The sequence below is a fragment of the Procambarus clarkii genome, chromosome 24, assembly GCF_040958095.1.
Source record: "Procambarus clarkii isolate CNS0578487 chromosome 24, FALCON_Pclarkii_2.0, whole genome shotgun sequence".
NCBI lineage: Eukaryota > Metazoa > Arthropoda > Malacostraca > Decapoda > Cambaridae > Procambarus > Procambarus clarkii.
In genome coordinates this window covers 3,210,874-3,232,419 of record NC_091173.1, presented here as the reverse complement: position 1 = coordinate 3,232,419, position 21,546 = coordinate 3,210,874, and the positions used below count along the sequence as shown (strand labels likewise).

The 21,546-nt window shown below is 43.2% G+C and overlaps 1 protein-coding gene across 4 annotated transcripts in view; it reads right to left on the bottom strand.

Annotated features, from left to right (window-relative positions):
- Positions 1–21,546, bottom strand: part of LOC123761800 (uncharacterized) — a 653,931-nt gene that overhangs the window by 110,973 nt on the left and 521,412 nt on the right. For all 4 annotated transcript variants that reach the window (XM_069330457.1, XM_069330459.1, XM_069330458.1 and 1 more), the window contains 2 exons: positions 19,212–19,376; positions 7,401–7,548 (listed from right to left, as the gene is read on the bottom strand). In XM_069330457.1, the coding sequence (XP_069186558.1) occupies positions 7,401–7,548; positions 19,212–19,376 (313 nt within the window). The remainder of the gene's footprint in view (positions 1–7,400; positions 7,549–19,211; positions 19,377–21,546) is intronic.

Here is a 21,546-nt window from a genome sequence, read left to right as displayed (position 1 = left end):
ACTTGTTGCTAGGCAAGGAAGTGAATGAGATGTATGTCAAGTTTTGTGAAATATATGATAAAGGCACAAAAAATTTTATACCAAAACAGAGATGCAGAACTAGGAAACAGGATTGGTTCAACAGAAATTGCGAGAGGGCTAGAGACCACAAGACACAAAAATGGAATCAATACAGGAAGAGGCCAAACCCCCAAACATACCAGCGATACAAAGATGCGAGAAACAACTACACGGCAGTGAGGAGAGAGGCAGAAATTTTTTTTGAAAAAGGGATTGCAGACAAATGTAAAACAGAACCAGGTCTATATATAAATTCATAAACAACAAATTGCAGGTAAAGGATAATATTCAGAGGTTGAAAATGGGAAATAGATTCACGGAAAATGAAAAGGAAATGTGTGAAACATTAAACGAAAAGTTCCAAAGTGTGTTTGTACAAAATGAAATCTTCGGGGAACCAGACACAATAAGAATTCCAGAGAACAACATAGAGCACATAGAGGTGTCTAGAGACGAAGTGGAAAAAATGCTCAAGGAGCTAAATAAGAACAAAGCAGTTGGTCCAGATGGAGTTTCACCATGGGTTCTGAGAGGATGTGCACCTGAGCTCAGCATTCCACTTCAACTGATTTTTCAAGCATCCCTGTTTACAGGAGTTGTTGCTGATGTGTGGAAAAAGGCTAACATAGTTCCAATCTACAAAAGTGGAAGCAGGGAAGACCCCCTTAATTATAGACCTGTATCATTGACAAGTGTAATAGTCAAAATATTGGAAAAAATAATTAAAACTAAATGGGTAGAACACCTGGAGAGAAATGATATAATATCAGACAGACAGTATGGTTTTCGATTTGGAAGATCCTGTGTATCGAATTTACTCAGTCTCTATGACTGAGCAACAGAGATATTACAGGAAAGAGATGGTTGGGTTGACTGCATCTATCTGGACCTAAAAAAGGCTTTTGACAGAGTTCCACATAAGAGGTTGTAATCATCAATGCTATGTACACTCTTAACCCCCAATGTACCGTCCTGTATAGAAATAAATAAATAAGATGCATGCAAATAGGCCAATCAACATACCACAAACAAAACCCAACACTCATCCAAAAGCCGAGAACCGGAGCCTGGCTGACGGCGCTGCCAGACTGTATAAGCACTTGTAGAGCTTAGGCAGTACCTTGTCAAGACAGCGTTGCCGGGTAAGATGCCGGCAGCACGGCTAGGTATATATGACCTTGGGTATGTTTGCAGGAGGATAAGAGTAGGAGTGGTGTAGAGGAGGTGGCGGCATCACTACGAGCCACGCTACACCCTAAATTAGAGAAAAGTACAAGGAATGTACCCTACAAATACAGTCCAGAACTCCCCCAGTATCCAGAGAGCCATAACTGGAGATATAAGATTAGGTAGTGCTGCGCATGTCCCGTGATCAAGGACGCCTAACACCAACACGTGTTGCCACTGTTCATAAACAAAACGAACATCCCCAGGCCATTTTCAGGATGCCTGAGGTCCGAACTGGTCTCTCCCTGCATTCGGAAAGGGAAGCCCACAATGTTCATTTATTAAGATAAGACGTGATCATAATCTGATGAGATACAGTACTTAAAGAAGATAAGTCGTACCAAAGAGCACCAATGATTCTTATAAAATATCAGAGGCAATCGTCACTAGAAGCAACAAATGTTCCAATAGTTTTTATTTAGGGAAGTCCATCTCGAACCTTCCAGACCCTTGAGAATTATGCACAAAGTCACGTAGGCTCATATGGGCCCAGTGGCATATGGGACCAATGCCATGTAGGATCCAGTTGTAGGATCCTGCAAGTACTGCGCCACTGCAGTCAGCAAACAGCAGGGGGCAAAAAGGCGAAGACATCCTAAGAGCCAGGGCCCAGGCAGATTCCAGAGAGGAGGCAAGCACCGCCTGTCGACACGTGAGCCAGGAAGCATAAAACAGCGAAACCGCATCCCGCAGATTGGCACAAACAACTTCAACAAGGCAGATACGAGCGAGCCGCCAAACCCAAGGCACCGGACTAAGGAACGGCCCCCCAGTGTCCCAACGTCCTCCACAAGCCAGTACGAAGACAGCTCCAAGAGGGAAAAGAAACGCAAAGCCGAAGTCAAGAAGCCATGACCGCGCAAGTCCTCAGCAACATGCGGAGCTGAAAGGGAAGGAACCTGCACATGCAGCTGAACAACGCCAACATCCTGAGGAAGAGCAGGGGCAAACAAGCACTCATTGAGGTGCTAAAACTCGCCCCTCAGGAAAACCTGAACCACTGTCGAAGCCTCAGGCCACTCATGCGTACGGGAACGATAGAAGGTATGCCAAGCCTCCATAGCAAACACAGGACAGTCCGCCAGCCAAGACGACTCCGGAACCTCGCAACGGATCCAGTAGGGGAACGAAAACCCAAACCTAAATGAAGTCGGATCCATAACAGAGGCATACTCCAGGTCACGCAGGAGGTAAGCCGCAAGGGCCGCCCACACCGCAGGAGGTTGGATGCGGGAAGCTGAAAACCTCCGGAAAGACAGAACGAACGCACCCGGAGGGCGGCCGACCGGCTCCCGACCTTGCCCCTCCCCTGCCCCAGGATCCTCCACCGCAGGACCTGGGGTCGAGTCATCACCAAAAGCACCGGCCTCAAAAGAAAAGGCCGGCGCCGCCGTGAAAGCCAGATGGAAGGGGGCCCACTGGTCAGACTGCAGGGAGATCGGACTCGAATGCCTCCCTCACCACTCCGGAAGGAGCATCCCCCAAGGCAGCCCAAGCCTCAAGACCATCTAGACCCTACCCCGACTCCGAAATCCTCAGATGTTTCAGGGGCCGGAAGCAAGGGAAAGGGGAAGGAGCAGAACGAACCACAACAGGGAAAGGACAAGGGAGTGCGGACTGAATGAAGACCGAAGCAACCATCACCCCTAAGTTTGGGTCCCTATAAGCAAAATGGGGCAGTCTCGGGGTATCCGGGTAAGCAACCAACCTAAAGCGCACATGCAATGCCTGCGCTGCCTGTACCCCGCAAAAGATCATCATTAGATAGGGTAAACTGAGTCACCAGCAAGCAACAAATCTCGCAGGACTCTGGGTCGAAAGTGTCACCGACCCAACAGGCAGCGTGACGGAGGGAAAAATAGCGAGTCACCCGGAGACAAGGGGACCGAGCAACCCTCGAACTTGTACAAAGTGAGGTGGGGACTCAGGGGTCACATCCACTGGACCCGCCCACCCCCAGGGGTTTCGGTTTGGGGAGTTCTATCCACTTGTTCGGTTTTTGTAGCAATTTTCATCAGAATAGGAGTTTGTTTTGGGACGCTTACCTTTCTGGGTGCCTGACCCGGTCGATAGCAGACATAGAATGCTTCCAACCACACGAGGGTTTCTATAGGCCATTGCTCCCCATGCCTCTCTGAGGGGGCCAGGTTCTGGCTCGTGGTCCCTGGTAGGCCCACAGAACTCCATATGCATGACTGATGCCAAAGTCTGACATTAGCATATCAGTCTGGATAGTTTCGGGGACCCAAAGGTGCTCCCCCCCCCCCAGAAACCTACTCCTACGTAGAGGGGGGGTAAAGAAAACCCCACTCCATGTAACAGTAAACCCCACTCCGAGGACAGGAAAACCCAGGAGGGATCCAATGGGGCCCAAGGCCCTCCAGTCAGCCCCCTTCCCAACCCCGGGAACGTCCACACCAGGATCCGGGGTCGAATCGTCCTCCAAAGCCCCGGCCTCAAAAGAAAAAACCAGGGCAGCTGAAAAATATTAACCCTTAAACTGCGCATGGCGTATATATACGCCCTGAGTAACATGTCCCATGGTGCGCATGGCGTATATATATGCCATAGGGTACCAGGCCTCATTCAAATGGCCCACAGCTACACGGGGTTCACAGTAGCTTCCTCAGGGCTCTTGTAAACAGATGCCATTTTAAAAAAAAATCGTGGGCAATATTCTCAGGTGTGAGAGGCACAGTACTGTTGGAGCAACCAAGACCGGCGCACGCAGCATGAGCGAACAGCATTGATGTTCTGCTTGTGACCACAGCATCGCCGAAAAATGTCAAAATAAATATATAATTGTTATTATTTAGCGATGACAATATTACAGATGACCAATGACTGTGATATAAATAACCAGGGTTGTGATAATAGCAGGATTGTTGTAATAATTAGCACTGTGTGAGGAGTGATGCTGAGAGATGGAGGGAGACAGCATCGTTTACTGACTGTGTGGCCACCTGTTATTGTTTGCGTTCACCATACCAGGTCAGTGGTTCTCTATGGTGAACACAAATGTAGATACTTATATATAATGTGTGTATTAGTGTAATAACAGCAAAAGGATTATGCTGGGAGGAGCCATATGGGTGACGGAGGTGACGTCGTCTGCACGATTTCTCTAGCTGTTTAGAGGGTGGCCAATATGCTCTTTGGGCGCACTACAAGCTTAGGTGTACAGTTACGGTGCATAAAACATGTAGATATTTATATATAATATGTGTATATAGGGTAATAACACTGCAAAAGATATTGTTGGAGGAGAAAGTTTAGTGCGTGTGACCTTGAAAGAGTGAGGGAGCCGCCAGCCGCCATCTGTGTATAGCGACGACTCTTAGTGCCTGAACTAACTATATCAGCTTAGCTGTACAGTTGTGGTAAACAAAATATACACATACTTATATATAACGTCTGTATATAGTGCAATAACACCACAACTGGTATTGTTGGGGGAGAAAGTTTAGTGCGTGTGTTGAGGGAGTGGCAGCGAGTGGCTGGCTGGTGTGTGGCGGTAACTCCTCGTTGCTTTTCGACTCAATACCAACTTAGTGGTTCGTTATGGTGACCAAAACATGCCAATACTTATATATAACCGGTGTATAGAGTGTAATAGCAGCAAAACTATTTGTTTATTGTTTTATAAACATAATAATTGAATCACTAATATGCACATCATACTTTTGAGTATAGCGATTATTAACCACTTTTATTATATAAATATATTACAATACACACTATTGAATAATATTACTGCAAAAAAATTAAGAAAAAATCAATCGGAGACATTGAAACAATTAGGTAATAATATCTTTGTGGCAACTCCCATCTGTCAACGCGGGTGACGCTGACCGGGTCTGACGACCGCTCTGTCAACGCCCGCTTTTTGCCAGACTTCCTCGGTCAATTGCGCCCAAAATATGTCACCTACGATTTTTTTTTTATTTTTTCCGTGCTCAGGGGACACAAATTAACATGTTTAGAAGACGAAAAAAAAAATTTGAATTTTTTTTTTCTTGCGCACAGGGGTGTAAATGTCCATATGACCCCTGAGCAGTGTAAGGGTTAAGGAAAGGGGGCCCACTGGTCAGACACATACGCAACGGCTGGAGGAACCGACTCGAATGCCTCTGTCGCCACCCAAGAAGGGGCATTCCCCAAGACTGCCCGAGTCTCAAAACCAGCTAAACCTCGCCCCAACCCCAAAGCTGTCAGAAGCTTTGGAGTCGGAAGCAGGAGGGGGACCAATAAGCACCACAGCAGGAAAGGAACGAAGGGGAGCGGACCAAACCAACACCGAAGCACCTCACACCCCGAAGTCTGGGACCCTATAAGCAAAACTGAGCAGCCTCGGGACTTCCAGTGTAGCAAACAACCTAGTGTGTTGCAGCAATCTAAACCCAGCATGCAACGCCCGTCGCCAGCACCCAGAAAGTCATCCGCGAATAGGGTGAACAGAATCACTAACAAGCAACAACTTTCAGGACTCTGGGTCGAAGGTGTAACCGACCCAACAGGCAGCTGGACGGAGGCAAAAACAATGAGTCACCCTGAGACAAGGGGACAGCAATTTTCAAACTTGCAAAAAGCGAGGGTGGGAGGGGGGGAGGAAACTCAGAGGTCACATTCAATGGACCCACACACCCCCATGGGGTTTCCCAGGGCCCTTAGCTTTTCAATCTTCACTACGGGAAGCCAAGGCAGGGTACTACTAACCGGCTCCCAATTTTACCAAACAAACTTTGAAGACTGCACCCCTGGGACATGTATGCTCACGGGGGGCCTAGCAGGAGTACCACCAATATAGAAGGTGGAACCCAAATCCAAAGGCAGACCCCCCTCCCCCCCTGCCAAGGCAAGGAATAAAAAGAAACAAAAAACCCCGCAAGAGGGTAGCGCACCCACAGGATGCAGAGCCAGCCGCTATGAGAGGTGACTGCTAGCTGCATAAATACTCTGCACCCCTACCAGTGACGAATACTACCCCATACCCAGAGACAAACAGAGGAGCAAGAAAACCCCCCCGCTGACTCCAAGGGTGGACAAGTACCGAGCAGTAATTGACACAACGGAGGTAGCTCCTAAGGCAACTTGTGGAAAGAGGCCCCAAGGGCAGTACTTACAGGGCGCTTAGGGAAGGGGGACCCTAAGCACATGCAGCCCGATTACTTGTGAGTATACTCTCAGCTCGCACACCACCGAAGCAAGAACAGAAAAGAAAAGCCGGAGCTGGAGGTACACAACCGTAGCCCACTGACATCAGCCAAGAACTAACAGCTCTCATAGCCGACAGGGGGTCTGGGGTTCCCCCTTCCCCCTCCCAGGGAGGGGTTTGCACAGATGACAGCGCGTTGGTAACGAGATGACATCATGCTCGTTTGATCATTTTTATCCTCTCGTTCAGCGTTTGGTAGCATTTCTTAACCAGAATGGAGGGGTATTTTGGGGCGCCTATCTTTCTGGGTGCCCGACCCAGTCGATGACAGACATGAAGTACCTCTAAACCATATACCTGTACTGTATAAGGTGTCGCTATAGGCCATTGCTCCTCGCGCTTCTCTGAGGGAGGGCCTGGTTCTGGCTCGTAGTCCCAGGTAGGCCTAGAACTCCATGTACATTGACTGATGCCCAAAGCTTATACATCCGTATCAGCCAGATAGCTCCGGGGAGCCGAAGAGGGGCCCCCCCCCCAAAAGAATAATGACATTTCAGCGTGTACTGGACCATTATCTAGTCCTGGACCAATAACAAGTCACGACTTGATATTGGTCCAGGACAGACCAAAATGTTGTAAATACTTTATTTTCAAATTTGTGGGTTGGGTGCCCAATACCTATCACTAAAATAATCCTGTAATTTTTCAATGAATAAAATAAACTGTCAATTACTCTTCTAATTCTCTACATATGCCCAGACCATTATACAGTAGTGTATTTCTCTCTCTACTTATTCCACTACCCAACAACTCACCTTTCTCACACTCTGACATACCAACGATCACTGTAATAACTGTCGCATGAAATAAATGTACGAGTTTAGATATTTACTCTATACACACTAAAAGAACATCAATACTGTACTTTTAAAATTTCAAATTATTCACAAAAATATACCTTCCATTAAAAACTTTGTTGATGATTTTCTTATGCCATTCTTCTCAGTTATATGAACAGAGGAGAGGTATGCTCCAGTCTCCATATAGTGCCTTATCTGCCGTAAATGGAGTGCTCCATCTTTACCTTTTCGTACCATTTCGCCTGCCTAAAAGAAAAAAATTAATACTGTATTGTATAAGAACCAGCACTTGTATACAGTACAGATAAAAATTACAGAAGAGAACAGAATTACCAATAAAAGGTATAATATCAATAAGTCAATCTATAGTAAACATACAATACTTGCGTACTCTTAATTAAATGCATAAACAAAATAGGGATTAGAGGAATAGTTTATTTTTTAAACATTTTATTTATTTTTACAAATGGCCACATTAGTATAAGGCATGATATAGACTGTTGAGAAATCAAGTTAAAGCCATAGTACAGTAATACATTACATTAGTATTATATTAGGTACAATATGCCATATAAGTAATCATCAAAAGGCACCTCCATATATTTCAACATGCCTTATAAAAAGCAGCAGTTTGAGCTTCTACTGTTTTTCACACAAAAATGTTTTAGGACTAGCATAAATAAATAGTATAAATCAGAAAACCTATCATCATAGTGCACTAGCTCCCCCCAACTTAAAGACTGTCAAGTGTATGAAATCATTTGTGTTAAGCCAAACACTCAGTTGCAATATACACTAAACAATAATAAAGGTAGTTTATATAAGTGTAATTCACATTCATTATTGTGACATTACTGTCAGGATGTTTATGGGTCAGGTTTAATCCTTCAAGTGCAGCTATTTTATTTATTTTATTTATTTATTTATTTAGATATATATACGAGTTCTTACATTCTTGTAAAGTCACTAGCACGCATAGTATTTCAGGCAGGTCCTTAATCCAAATTTTCCCTGGAATACAACCCGCCAAATTGTTTAACAACCAGGTACCCATTCATTGCTGGGTGAATAGAGGCGTACAATTAAGTATTGGTGCTTTGTCAATCCTTCTCAACCAGGATACGAACCCAGGCAAAGATCACTCGCATAGCACGAGGCAAATGTCTTACCACTGCGCTTTGGGTACTGGTGGCACACACTATTGTCATATGTTGATCATAAACTATTATTGCCAAGTTTTATACCAAAGATGTTAATATGGATACACTGTAATAGCTCTATAAGGATGCAGTGCATTTTATCTAAACCCCATTAAAAATTGTGCTATCATTTCATGATTGCTTTCTATGCAAATGACGTTATCACAAATGTCACCATGCCAATGTGATAATCATAATGGTTTGAAATTTCATTATAATTACATATGCACACTGATTATGCTCATACTAGATGGGGGTACCTTACTGTGCCTGGAATAGTCTTTCTTTGTCCCCACCCAGCATTCCGCACCTCTTTTTCCCCACTTTCCCTCTGCCCGCCCCTTTCCCTCCCATCTACCCTATTTCCACAACCTCTCCCATCTTTTCCCTCTTCTTAACTGTGTGGACTCCTACCTCGAACACAGACATTTCCATTTATATATACAGTATAGAAGGGGGTACATGGCCATACCCAAGTCTCTCTCTCCTTCTCTTCACCCCAAATACTATATCAGTAGTAAATGAACTAATACGCGAAAAAGTTTCAAGCTCAGCACTGGAATCCTCTGCCACACATCATTGTGTCAACAAGAGACAAGGTCAGGCATTGACAGATTCAGCTGAGCCTGCCACCTAGTAAACTTATACAGCTCACATAACAAGTAAATATGTAAGATATTAAGACAAACTAACACACTTCATAGCAATCTAGTTCACACTGCAACTCCTGCTTCTAATGCTGCTGGTGTCTACTCTATTTCCTGTTCGTCTTGTCCTCTCCAATACTTTGGCGAAACTGGCCATACACTGAATGACAGACTTAACCCTTAAAGTGCGCATCACGTCATATGACGTGCTGGACGTTGTTCCAGTCAGCTGCGCATCACGTCATATGATGTGTTGGAGTACTACGCAAGATTTAAACAGCCCGCGGATACACGGGGTTCACCACACCTTCATCAGGGCTCTTGTAAACAGACGCCATTTTTTTAAAAAATCGTGGGCCAAACTCCCGGGTGTTATTGGCTTCAGTATTGAGTGAGCAACCAAGCCTGACGCATGCAGCATGAGCTAACAGCACTGCTGTTCAGCTTGTGACCACAGCATCGCCTAAAAATGCCAAATTATACTTGTTTATGCTATTATGTAGCGATGATATTATTACGGAAGACCCCTGACTGTGATAAAAATAACCAGGGTTCTGATAATAGCAGGATTTTGGTGATATTTAGTGCTGTGCACCATGGAGGGAGGAGTAATGCTGTGGGAGGGAGGGTGGTGGCGATGTCTTTTGACTGTGTGTGGCCACCTTTTATTGACTGCACTCAGCATACCAGCTTAGTGGTTCGCTATGGTGAACACAAATGTAGATACTTATATATAACGTGTGTATAGAGAGTATAAACAGCAAGAGAAGGTTTGGAGCCGCCATTTTGGTGAGGGCGGTGGCGTCGTCTGCAAGACGCCACCGTGCAGACGACGGTGTTGTTTACTGGTTACCACGATGGTCTTTGTGCACCATACCAGTTTATTTGTACAAGTATGGTGAATAAAACAGGTAGATATTTATATATAATGTGTGTATATAGCGTAATAACACCACACAGTATTGTTGGAGGAGAAATATTAGTGCGTCTGGCCTTGAGGGCGGCCGCCGATCAGCTGACTGTGTGAGCAGGTACATCTTTGTGCCTTTACTCACCATACAAGCTTAGATGTACAGTTATGGTGAACAAAACATGTAGATACTTATATATAACGTCTGTATATAGTGAATTATAGCAAAAACATTATTGTGGGAGGAGAATGTGGGTGAGTCAGATGACTGGAGGGAGGGCGGGAGTGACTGTCTGGTAAACGGCGGTCACTCCTCGTTACATTTTGACTCATAATAGCTACTTAGTGGTTCGTTAAAGTGAACAAAACATGTAGATACTTATATATAACCTGTGCTTATAATGTAATGACCGACAAAGTATTTGTTCACTGATTGATGAACATAATTGAATCAACAATATGCACACCATATTTTTGAGTACAGCAATGATTCACTCATTTTATTATATAAATATATCAAACTACACACTATTGAATAATATTACGGCAAAAAAAGTATGAAAAATCAATCAGAGACATTGAAATAATTCGGTAATTATCTCTTTGTGGCAACTCTGGCCTGACAGCTTGCGAGCAACAGACCGCCTGGGACGCACGCTGAGTCAGCGCCCATAATTTGCCAGACTTCCCCGCCCTATAGCGGACAATATATGCCACTTACGATTTTTTTATTATTTTTCCCGTGATCAGTGAACACAAATTAACAGGTTAGGAAGAAAAAAATAATTTTTTTTTTTTCAAAATGACATGCGCCTGTGGGGATGACAGGATATTAAACCCCGAGCATGTTAAGGGTTAAAGAACACAAGAGAAGTGTTAAGTCTGCAGACACTAACAATGCTCTCTTCTGCCATGTGAGGGATTCTAATCATCCCATTGATTGGTCTTCCTCCAAAATAATCTTTCCTGCCTCTACTCTACACAGACGCCATCTTGTTGAATCAGCTCTAATACACAATGTACCCAACATGAACTTGAGTCCTGGCTTTGTTGCTGTGGACTCTTCCCTTTCACAGTATATACTTAAATGCTCTAATCTTTCTAAGAAATGTGACCTAACATAAGCCTACCCCTTCCATTTATCTTTCTTTCTCTTTCCGTTTCTTTCTCTCTTTTCCCCTTTTTCTGTTCATTGTCTTCTCCTACGCTCCCTTGCTATCCTCTTCTTATTCCTATCTCCTTCTCATTCGGTGGTTATAATAGGAGCTGCCTCGTATGTGCCAATAGGCCCTCTGCAGCTCTTATTATTATTACTATCCCCTCTACTACACCTTACATTGCTCCTCAGCTCTCTCTTGCCTATTTATTGCTTGTCTCTACTTCCTCATCACTTCATCCACAGCACCGCTCCTGTGCCAGGTAAGTCCGCTACGGGCTCACCATAGCCCGTGCTACTTGGAACGTGTTCGGAGTAGCTGAATCTATTACAACAACAATACTTCCTCATCGCAATTGACTTGAGAATGGTCCAGGACGGACCGTAACGTCGTTGTCCCTTCATCTTCTAGTGTGTGGTCTGGTCAACATACTTTAGCCACGCTATTGTGACTCATCGCCTGCATAAGATATTAACTTTATTTCCACTTTTCTTTATATTTTACATCCAAATTAATCATTATATAAGAAATGTCTGTTTTAATTTTTTTCATCTAGGCAGGCAGACATGCATTTCCAAAGCTGCACTTTAAGGGTTAAACCCTACTACACTGACTGAAAATACTGCTAAGGACTTGCAAATTTTTTTATGAAGTACAGTATTCAAAATTAAATACCTGTAGCTGAACAATAATGCACTCATATGTACTTTAATATTTTACTGAAAGCTTTGTTATCAAGTGAATATGCATGTAATAACTTTCTTACTTGTGATACATGCACAAAATGCTATTTACCAGAAGCCTAGACAAAATGTTTACTATTGTTGTTGTTGGGTTAGGGGCTGCTACAGCACATTTTCGGATGTACCCTGTTGCACCTATGTCGAGGAAAAATTCTAAGCTCAGTGGAAGTACATCTCCAATCAGTGGAAAATATACTGCCTTACTGCAATATGTATATGACATGTATACAGTTACGAATACACTTGGCATCCCCTGGCATCACCCAGGGAGGAAAGTGCCAAACCACCACCCTGCAGAGAGAACCAGCTGTAAGAATATCAACACCCAGCGACCCCAAACAATAAGGTGTTAAGTGCCCTGGCAGTCAAACAAATTTGGAGCCCAAAATCAGGATCAAGATGGCCTCTATTAAACTTTAAACCCAATCATGCTAAAATGCAGCTACATTTTCCAATGACTTCCGGTGGAGCAAAGGATAAACACCCACCAGGATCCCACTAAGACCAGGCAGGGCAGACTTCTTGCCTGAAGAACCAACTTAATAATGTGAACCAATGGTAATTAAGAGAAAGACGATGAGTCACAATAACATGGCTGTAAATAAGACCATAAGAACATACGAACAAAGGTAACTGCAGACGGCCTATCGGCCCATACGAGGCAGCTCCTATTTATAACCACCCAATCCCACTCATATACATGTCCAATCCACACTTGAAACAATCGAGGGACCCCCACCTCCACCACGTTACGTGGTAATTGATTCCACAAATCAACAACCGTTACCAAACCAGTATTTACCCACGTCTTTCCTAAATCTAAATTTATCCAATTTATACCCATTGTTTTGTGTTCTGTCTTGTGTTGATACTTTTAATACCCTATTAATATCCCCTTTATGTCCATTCATCCAGTTGTAAACCTCTATCATGTCATCCCTAACTCTTCGCCTTTCCAGTGAATGCAATTTAAGCTTTGTTAATCTTTCTTCATATGACAGGGGTCCGTCTAATTACCACAAGCTACACAAGCTTCACAAAGCTTCCTGGCAATACATTAGTAATGAATAAATATGATGTTAAGTTAGGTTGACCTGACCTAACCTAACTGACGCTTGGATCGTCGACTTGATTTGGTGTCACCAGCTCTTTATTTTTGTCTAATTTCTTTATAAAAAGATACTTTTTCAGATTAAAATTATGTTTTTTCGTGTTGTACATTCAACACCAACATTATAATGAGTAAATATATCATATTTATTCATTGCTAACGTATTGCCAGGAAGCTTTGTGAAGCTTGTGTAGCTTGTGTAGCTTGTGTAGCTTGTGGTAGCTTGTGGTAGCTTGCGGTAATTAGACGGACCGTATGACAGGTTTCTAATTTGGGGAATTAACTTTGTCATCCTACACTGGACACGTTCAAGTGAATTTATATCCATTCTATAGAACGCAACCAAAACTGAACTGCATAATCTAAATGGCGCCTAACCAGACCAAGATATAGCTTAAGAACACCACCATATAGTTATAAGACCAAACACCAATATAGCTGAAGAACAACACTGCAATATATGTGTGGTTTGGTTATCAACTATGATGACCAAACTACACATATGAAGATGGAGAAACTCTCCATTGCCCCAGACTTCTAGTGTGTCATGTGACACTCAAGGAAGTGTCACATGACACACTGGGCTCCTAATAACGTTTCCGTCCATACTGGGCCATTGTCATGTGTTTGCTTCTCACGACTCACGACTTGATAAGGGCTCAGGGCAGACAGAAACGTCGTCGTTTCTCCGTCTTCTGATTTATAGTTTGATCATCATTATGAGAACGCTTTAGCCAATTCATTGTAGGGGCGAATACACCTTCTGCAGTTTATATAGAGAAATAAAATTACATATATCTTTCAACCTCCCTGTTAATTCCGGTGTATGATGAGATTATCCGTTGAAGAAGAACGCCTAAGGCAGTATCGAGTCACAAAGGGTAAAAATCGTGTCTTGTTTTGTTTTAGAGGCCTTCAAGTAAGGCAGACAACAAGACGTCCCTTCTGTGGCAAGGTTGAAGCGCGCCTCCACACCAAGCTTTGAGCCGCCACTGTGACTTATTTTCCACAACACACTGCTGCTGCGCTCTAAACTTACCGATCTACTCTAACTTGCACCATAATAAATAATGCTATTTTATTTATTTATTTTGCTGCATTTATTTTATTTATTTGACATTTACTGCATAAATATATTTTACGCATTAAATATATTATGATGTACATGTTTCCCAAACTTTTGCATATGAATAAAACTATTTGGTCATAGCTAAGAGTTGCAATAGGCCTACTCGTCGAAATATTTTCTCTATTTTAAGATTTTGATTATAAGTATACGTTCCTATATATCGCGACAAAACCACGAAGAATAAACTATAAGAGCAATATAGAGTGAATACAATAGTAATAGCGAGAAACGGTCCGTCTAATTACCACAAACTACCACAAGCTACACAAGCTTCACAAAGCTTCCTGGCAATACGTTAGTAATGAATAAATATGATATATTTACTCATTATAATGTTGGTGCTGAATGTACAACACGAAAAAACATAATTCTAATCTGAAAAAGTATCTTTTTATAAAGAAATTAGACGAAAATAAAGAGCCGGTGACGCCAAATCAAGTCGACGATCCAAGCGTCGGTTCGGTTAGGTTAGGTTAGGTTAGGCTAGGCTAGGTTAGGTTAGGTTAGGCTAGGCTAGGTTAGGCTAGGTTAGGTTAGGTTAGGTTAGGCTAGGTTAGGCTAGGTTAGGTTAGGTTAGGTTAAGTTAAGTTAGGTTAGGTTAGGTTTGGTTTGGTTTGGTTAAGTTAGGTCAGCCTAACCTAACATATCATATTTATTCATTACTAACGTATTGCCAGGAAGCTTTGTGAAGCTTGTGTAGCTTGTGTAGCTTGTGTAGCTTGTGGTAACTTGTGGTAATTAGACGAACCCGCGAGAATAAATAATATGACTAGGAGAATAAGAGCGCACTCATATAAGTAAGACAGAGTAATGCCATGTTCCCCCCCCCCCTTTTTTCCCATTGTTTTCTTACTTTTTCTCAACACAATTAATACTAATTGAGATTAAAGTACGTATAAAGTTTTAGTCTTAGTGTTTTTCCTGCCCAAAACGCTTTGCGTAATAGTGGCTTTAGGCATTGTATGTACTATCTCTATCTATAAATCCATCAACTTTTGTATCTTACCTTGTATATATGTACTTTACCTGAATAAATTTTTGTATTTTGTATTTGTATATTTGTATTAGAGTGTGTGGGCCTCGGAATTATTCAAAGCTTCCTATATGGTAGCAGCAAAATGCTCTCTATACCTAAACTTGTTAATAAAAAAAATCGTAAGAGACATATTGTACTATATTAATTTAAATTTTAAACATTAATTTTAATACTGTACATACATCATACTGGGTTTGACGGAAATGGTTGGGCGCATTTCCAATCACCTAATGCCCCTGTCCACCTAGCAGTAAATAAGTATTAGTCAGCTTCTTGTAGGGTTGCATCCTGGGGAGGTACGCATTTCAAGCCTGGGGTTCGGACTTCGCTACAAGCCTAACATGGACTGTAGCCATAAACTGACTGCCTGTCCCCAGACACAAGGAATTTGGTCCATCTAATTACCAAAGCCTCCTAGCATTTCAGTACTTTAATAAATGAAAAAATATGACATATTTACTCACTATAATGTTGGTGCTGAATGTAGAACTTGAAAAAACATATTTTTACCCTGAATAATATAATTTTATAACGAAATTAGACAAAACTTAAGTGGCAGGTGACGCCATAGGAAGTTGATCCAATCGACAATGTTATGGGGCAAATTATCCAAGATATACTGCTGCCTGGAAAGTGTTTGATGGCATATCAGCCTACTGTACCTAACCTAGCCTAACCTAACCTCCAGGCAACAATATATCTTGGATGTGTCACTCCACAACATTGTCGCTTGGATCGTTGACTTCCTATGGCGTTACCTGCCACTTAGTTTTGTCTAATCTACATAAATAAAAATGTAAATGTTTGTGTGTTCAAAATCGCTAATCTCTGAAAGTTCTTCACCGATTGCTTTGAAATTTTGACACAACATTTCTTTCGCATACCCACGTGTTTTTATATACTGTACCTATATATCTTGAGGTTATCTTGAGATGATTTCGGGGCTTAGCATCCCTGTGGCCCGGTCCTCTACCAGGCCTCCTTTTTGTTACACACCCTCCGGAAAGCAGCCCTGTAGCAGCTGTCTAACTCCCAGGTACAGTACCTATTTACTGCTAGGTAACAGGGGCATCAGGTTATCTGATGCCCCTTTCTTTTTCCAAGAAATTTCAACACAACGTTGCATTCGAATACGCACATGCTTTTATATATCTACTATATAGATGCCACACCAGTGACAGGCAAAAACATGCTTAAAAAAAAAAAAGCCATCTGTGGAACGTAAAACAGTCTCCGTGGTGTAGTGGTAAGACACTCGCCTGGCGTTCCGCGAGCGCTATGTCATGGGTTCATATCCTGGCCGGGGAGGATTTACTGGGCGCAATTCTTTAACTGTAGCCTCTGTTTAACGCAACAGTAAAATGTGTACTTGGATGAAAAAACGATTCTTCGCGGCAGGGGATCGTATTCCAGGGACCTGCCCGAAACGCTACGCGTACTAGTGGCTGTACATGAATGTAACAACTCTTGTATATATCTCAAAAACAAAAAAAAGCAACACACACTATACTAAATATGTTAGGATTCCATTTCAATGCTTCCGATTGCATTGACAAATTGAATTTTCATTTTGATTTAATTATTTTGTTTGACATTGCATTGGAATTGAGCTGTGTTGTTTACCATACTGTTCATTTCGTGAGTATAGTTTATTTTCTTATTTTTTTCATTTTGTTTTTTAACTGTTCCTATTTTTCAGTGATGGGAACATCAGATCATTTGATGTTCCCATTTTTCTGATGGGAACATCAGCTCATTTGGGAATGCACTGGAGGACGGAGTGGGGGAATGGTGGGGAGGACGGGGGTAATGGTGGGGAGGACGGGGGTAGTGGTGGGGAGGACGGGGGTAATGGTGGGGAGGACGGGGGTAATGGTGGGGAGGACGGGGGTAATGGTGGGGAGGACGAGGGAATGGGGAAGTGGGAGATGGTGAGGACAAGGGGATGGGGGAGTGGAGAATGGTGGGAGGACAAAGGGACAGGGCAGTTGGAGATCAAAGGGTGGACAATGGGATGGGGGAGGGGGGAATGGTAGGGAGGACAAGGTGAGGGGGTTGTGGGGGATGATGGGGGGGACAAGGGAGCGAGGAATGGCGGGGGGGGGGGGGGGACGAAAGGATGGGGGGGAGAGGGAGGGGACTGGGGTGTGGAGAATGGTTTGGAGGACGAGGAGACAGGGGAGGGGGGAATGATGGGGAGGACGGTGACAGGGGAGGGTTGCTGTGGCTCAGCAATGTGCATGTGTTGCTGAACCACAGCAATGCGTGGCCAGGTACAGCTAGTTTCGTTATTAAATTATATTACTTCACAGTACAAATATTTTTCATGTTCTACATTCAGCACCAACATTATAGTGAGTAAATATATCATATTTCTTCATTACTGTATTTTTCATAATGCTAGGAAGCTTTGGGTAATTAGAAGGACTGAATGAATTATTACATTTACTTACTATGCTATAAACTTTTAACTGCCACAAACTTGTTATCACTGTGTTGACTATTCTGTCACCTCTTGCTTAAAAGTCAAAATGATCAATAGGCCTTGCATTCGCTGCCTGAATTCACATTGAAAATAAATTAGGATCAAGCCAGCATTTGCTCTACATGAGGTTTCTGTCAAGCAGAACTGGGCTTAAGACACCTGTGTTATCATTTGACAAGTATACCGCCCCAGTCAAACTCCTCACCTGATAACATTACACTGGATAATGATCCAGGATGCTGAGATGTCGTGACTCTTTATTTTCACTTGTGGGTTGGGTGTTTATAAAGTGATTACCATGAAACACCAAACCCATATATACAGTCCACTACGGGCTCACCATAGCCCGTGCTACTTGGAACTTTTTGTTCCAGGTAGTGAATCTTAAACAACAACAACCAAACCCATTCTCACAACAAATGGTTAGTTATCTAAATATTTGTGATGGTTTGAAAGCATAGTTTTTTTTAAATAATAGTCTACTTGCAAGTGAATCTTATGTCCTAAACAAAGATAATTCTCTGGTTATAACTTTACTGCATTATAAATCATTTGTTAAAAATATAAGAAGTTTAAGCTTAATTAGTTTACTTTGAAATGGTCTGAAGAATTTGGTTTTCTGTAAATGAAATTCTAGAGGGGTACACAAATAGGCTTTGAGTATTTTATTTATTTATTTATTTATTTATACAAGCATTCTTACATTCTTGTAAAGGCACTAACCTTGTGCCTCTCTTGAGGGGGCCAGGTACTGGCTCTGGTCCCGGTAGGCCTAGAACTCCTACGACTGACTGTTGCCATGGTCTAATATATACACATCAGCCTGGTATAAGTCCAGGGAGCCCCTGGGTCACACCCAGAAAATGGCGTTGCATTACATTCAATGCTGTTTTTTTTTTGTTTTTTTTTTGCCAGACTTCCCCTCCCTACTGTGGCCAAAATATTCTACTTACGATTTTTTGATTATTTTTCCCATGATCAGGGAACACAAATGAACACGTTTTTAAGTCTAATTTTTTTTTTTTGCACCTTTGAGTGTTGAAAGCCAAATAGCCCAGAGCAGTTTAGGGGTTAAATAAATTTATTTATTTAACCCCATTTCAAAACCCTATCTAGATCATTTGGGGTAATTTTGAGTCTTCCAAGTTTATTTCCCTCCCAATTGTGTAATAGGTTACTTGGTAATATAATATTAAAATATGGGATCACTTGATTGTTTCAAGCATAGGTTAAACATATGCATTATATGAATGAGTTTGGGTCGATATAAATTGGAGCAGCCACATATGGGGAAATAGATCTCCTGCAGTTTCCTTAATTCTTATGTTTTTATGATGTGAGTTATATGTGTGGAGCTATCTCAGTGTGGCTAACTACAGGGAGTTACTGCTTGGCGGCCCTCTCTAGAAAACAAGGTTAATGTACACTATTTCTCATACTAAATGCCAGGGAACAACAAGCTAAGGAAATAAGTATACTGTATAGTACTCACCAGTGTTTCATCTCCAAGATAGTGAATAATTATATAGGCTTGTTTCCTTCTGGTAGTGGGTAGTTCAGCATCGACAACAGAAGAATCTACCATCCTCTCCCATGTTACCCGAATGAAAGCATCAGATTTTGTTCCATCCTCTGCATCAACAGAATTATATTTTGTCTGAAACAAAAATAAACTTTTTTTAAATTTGTTATGCAAATGCTTGTAGATAACTAGAGGACTTTGCCAAGTGGAATTCATGTTTTTACAGTAATTTGACTTAAAGAGATGTCCAAGACGGGGAAAGTTTCTGTGGCCTTATCCTTTAATTCCAAGTGAGGATACAGGAATTACCTTCTAATTCCAAGTGAAGGTATAATGGGCTTTACCATCCAATTCCAAGTAAAGATATAATGGGCTTTACTATCCAATTCCAAGTGAGGATATAGGGGGGATTACCACCTGATTCTGTGTACCGGTATAAATGGTTTCACAATGTTTACTTGGGGGGGGGGGGTGCCCCTTCCACTCCCCAGAGACCCCGGAGCTATCCGGGAAGATATGAATGTATTAGATCCTGGCATCAGTCAGGATCGAATGGAATTCTAGGACTAGAATTCGCTCTAGAACTCCATTCATAGAAAAAAATGGAGTTCTAGGCCTACCGGGGACCACGAGCCAGAACCTGGCTCCCCTCAGAGAGGCATGAGGAGCAATGGCCTATAGAAACCCGTGTGGTTGGAAGCATTCTATTTCTGCCATCGACCAGGTCAGGCACCCAGAAAGGTAGCTACCCCAAAGCAAACCCTGTCTGGTTAAAATATTGCTACTGAAAGACGAAGTTTTCGACAGAACTCCCGAAACGAAAAACAAGCAAACAAGCATGATGTCACAACCATCACTGTGCCGCTTTCTGCACAGCTCCAGCCCCTCTTCGGGAGGGGAGTTGGGGGGGGGGGGAGCTGTGCAGGGGGACCCAGACCCCCAGCTGTCAGGGGGCCTGACAGCTGAGTGGACAGCGCATCAGATTCGTAGTCCTGAGGTTCTGGGTTCGATTCCTGGTGAAGGCGGAAACAAATGGGCAGAGTTTCTTTCACCCTGATCCCCCTGTTACCTAGCAGTAAGTAGGTACCTGGGAGTTAGACAGCTGCTACGGGTTGCTTCCTGAGAATGTGCAACAAAAAGGAGGCCTGGTCGAGGACTGGGCCGCAGGGACGCTAAATCCCGAAATCATCTCAAGAAAATCTCAAGACCCCCGTGCCGGCTATCCACCCATCAGTTCTGTGACTGATGAGACCTGGCGGTCGTGCGACTCTGGCTCTGAATATGTTCCAGTGCTGTGCCTTGTGGTGTGGTCCTGTCCAATTGGTGGTGTGTGAGCCAGGAGTAGTTTTACCTATACTCGGGCTGTGGTTACCTTCCCTAGGTGCCCTGTAAGTACTGCCCTTGTGGCTTGGGGTTATCTTCCCCAAGTCGCTTGGGAGCTACCTTCACTGAGGTCTTTTGCTGCTCGGTGACTGCCCACCCTTGGGGTCAGCTGAGGTGTTTCGTGCACCACTGTTTGCCTCTGGGTAGGAGGTAGTTTTGTCACTGGTAGGGGCGCAAGGTACTCTGCAGCTTGTTTTCACCATAATACAACAGCCAGCTTTGTTCTGCCTGGGTCGTAGTGCTCTTCCGGGGTTTTTCTTTTGGTTTTGTTTTTCCTGCCTGGTGGTGGTTGGGGGGGGGGGGTGTTGGTACCTGTTATATATAATGGTGGTCCTCCACTAGGTCCCTGTGAGCGTACCCATCCTGGGGGTTCACTTTTTAGCAGTTTGTTTGGTAGTTTGGGGTACCGGTTAGCAGTACTGTACCTTGCCTGGGCTTCCCTTAGCAGAGTGACTAAGGGTCCTGAAAAACCCCAGTGGGGCTCAGTGGTCCGATGTATGCGTCCCCTTGGGTACCTTCTTGCTTCATGCAAATTTGAGGGTTGCTCTGTCCCCTTGTCTCAGGGTGACAATCACCTGTTCTGCCTCCGTCATGCTGCCTGTTGGGTCAGTGACACCTTCGACTCAGAGTCCTGCAAGTAATTACCTAAGTGTAATTACCTAAGTGTAGTTACAGGATGAGAGCTACGCTCGTGGTGTCCCGTCTTCCCAGCACTCTTTGTCATATAACGCTTTGAAACTACTGACGGTCTTGGCCTCCACCACCTTCTCACTTAACTTGTTCCAACCGTCTACCACTCTATTTGCGAAGGTGAATTTTCTTATATTTCTTCGGCATCTGTGTTTAGCTAGTTTAAATCTATGACCTCTTGTTCTTGAAATTCCAGGTCTCAGGAAGTCTTCCCTGTCGATTATATCAATTC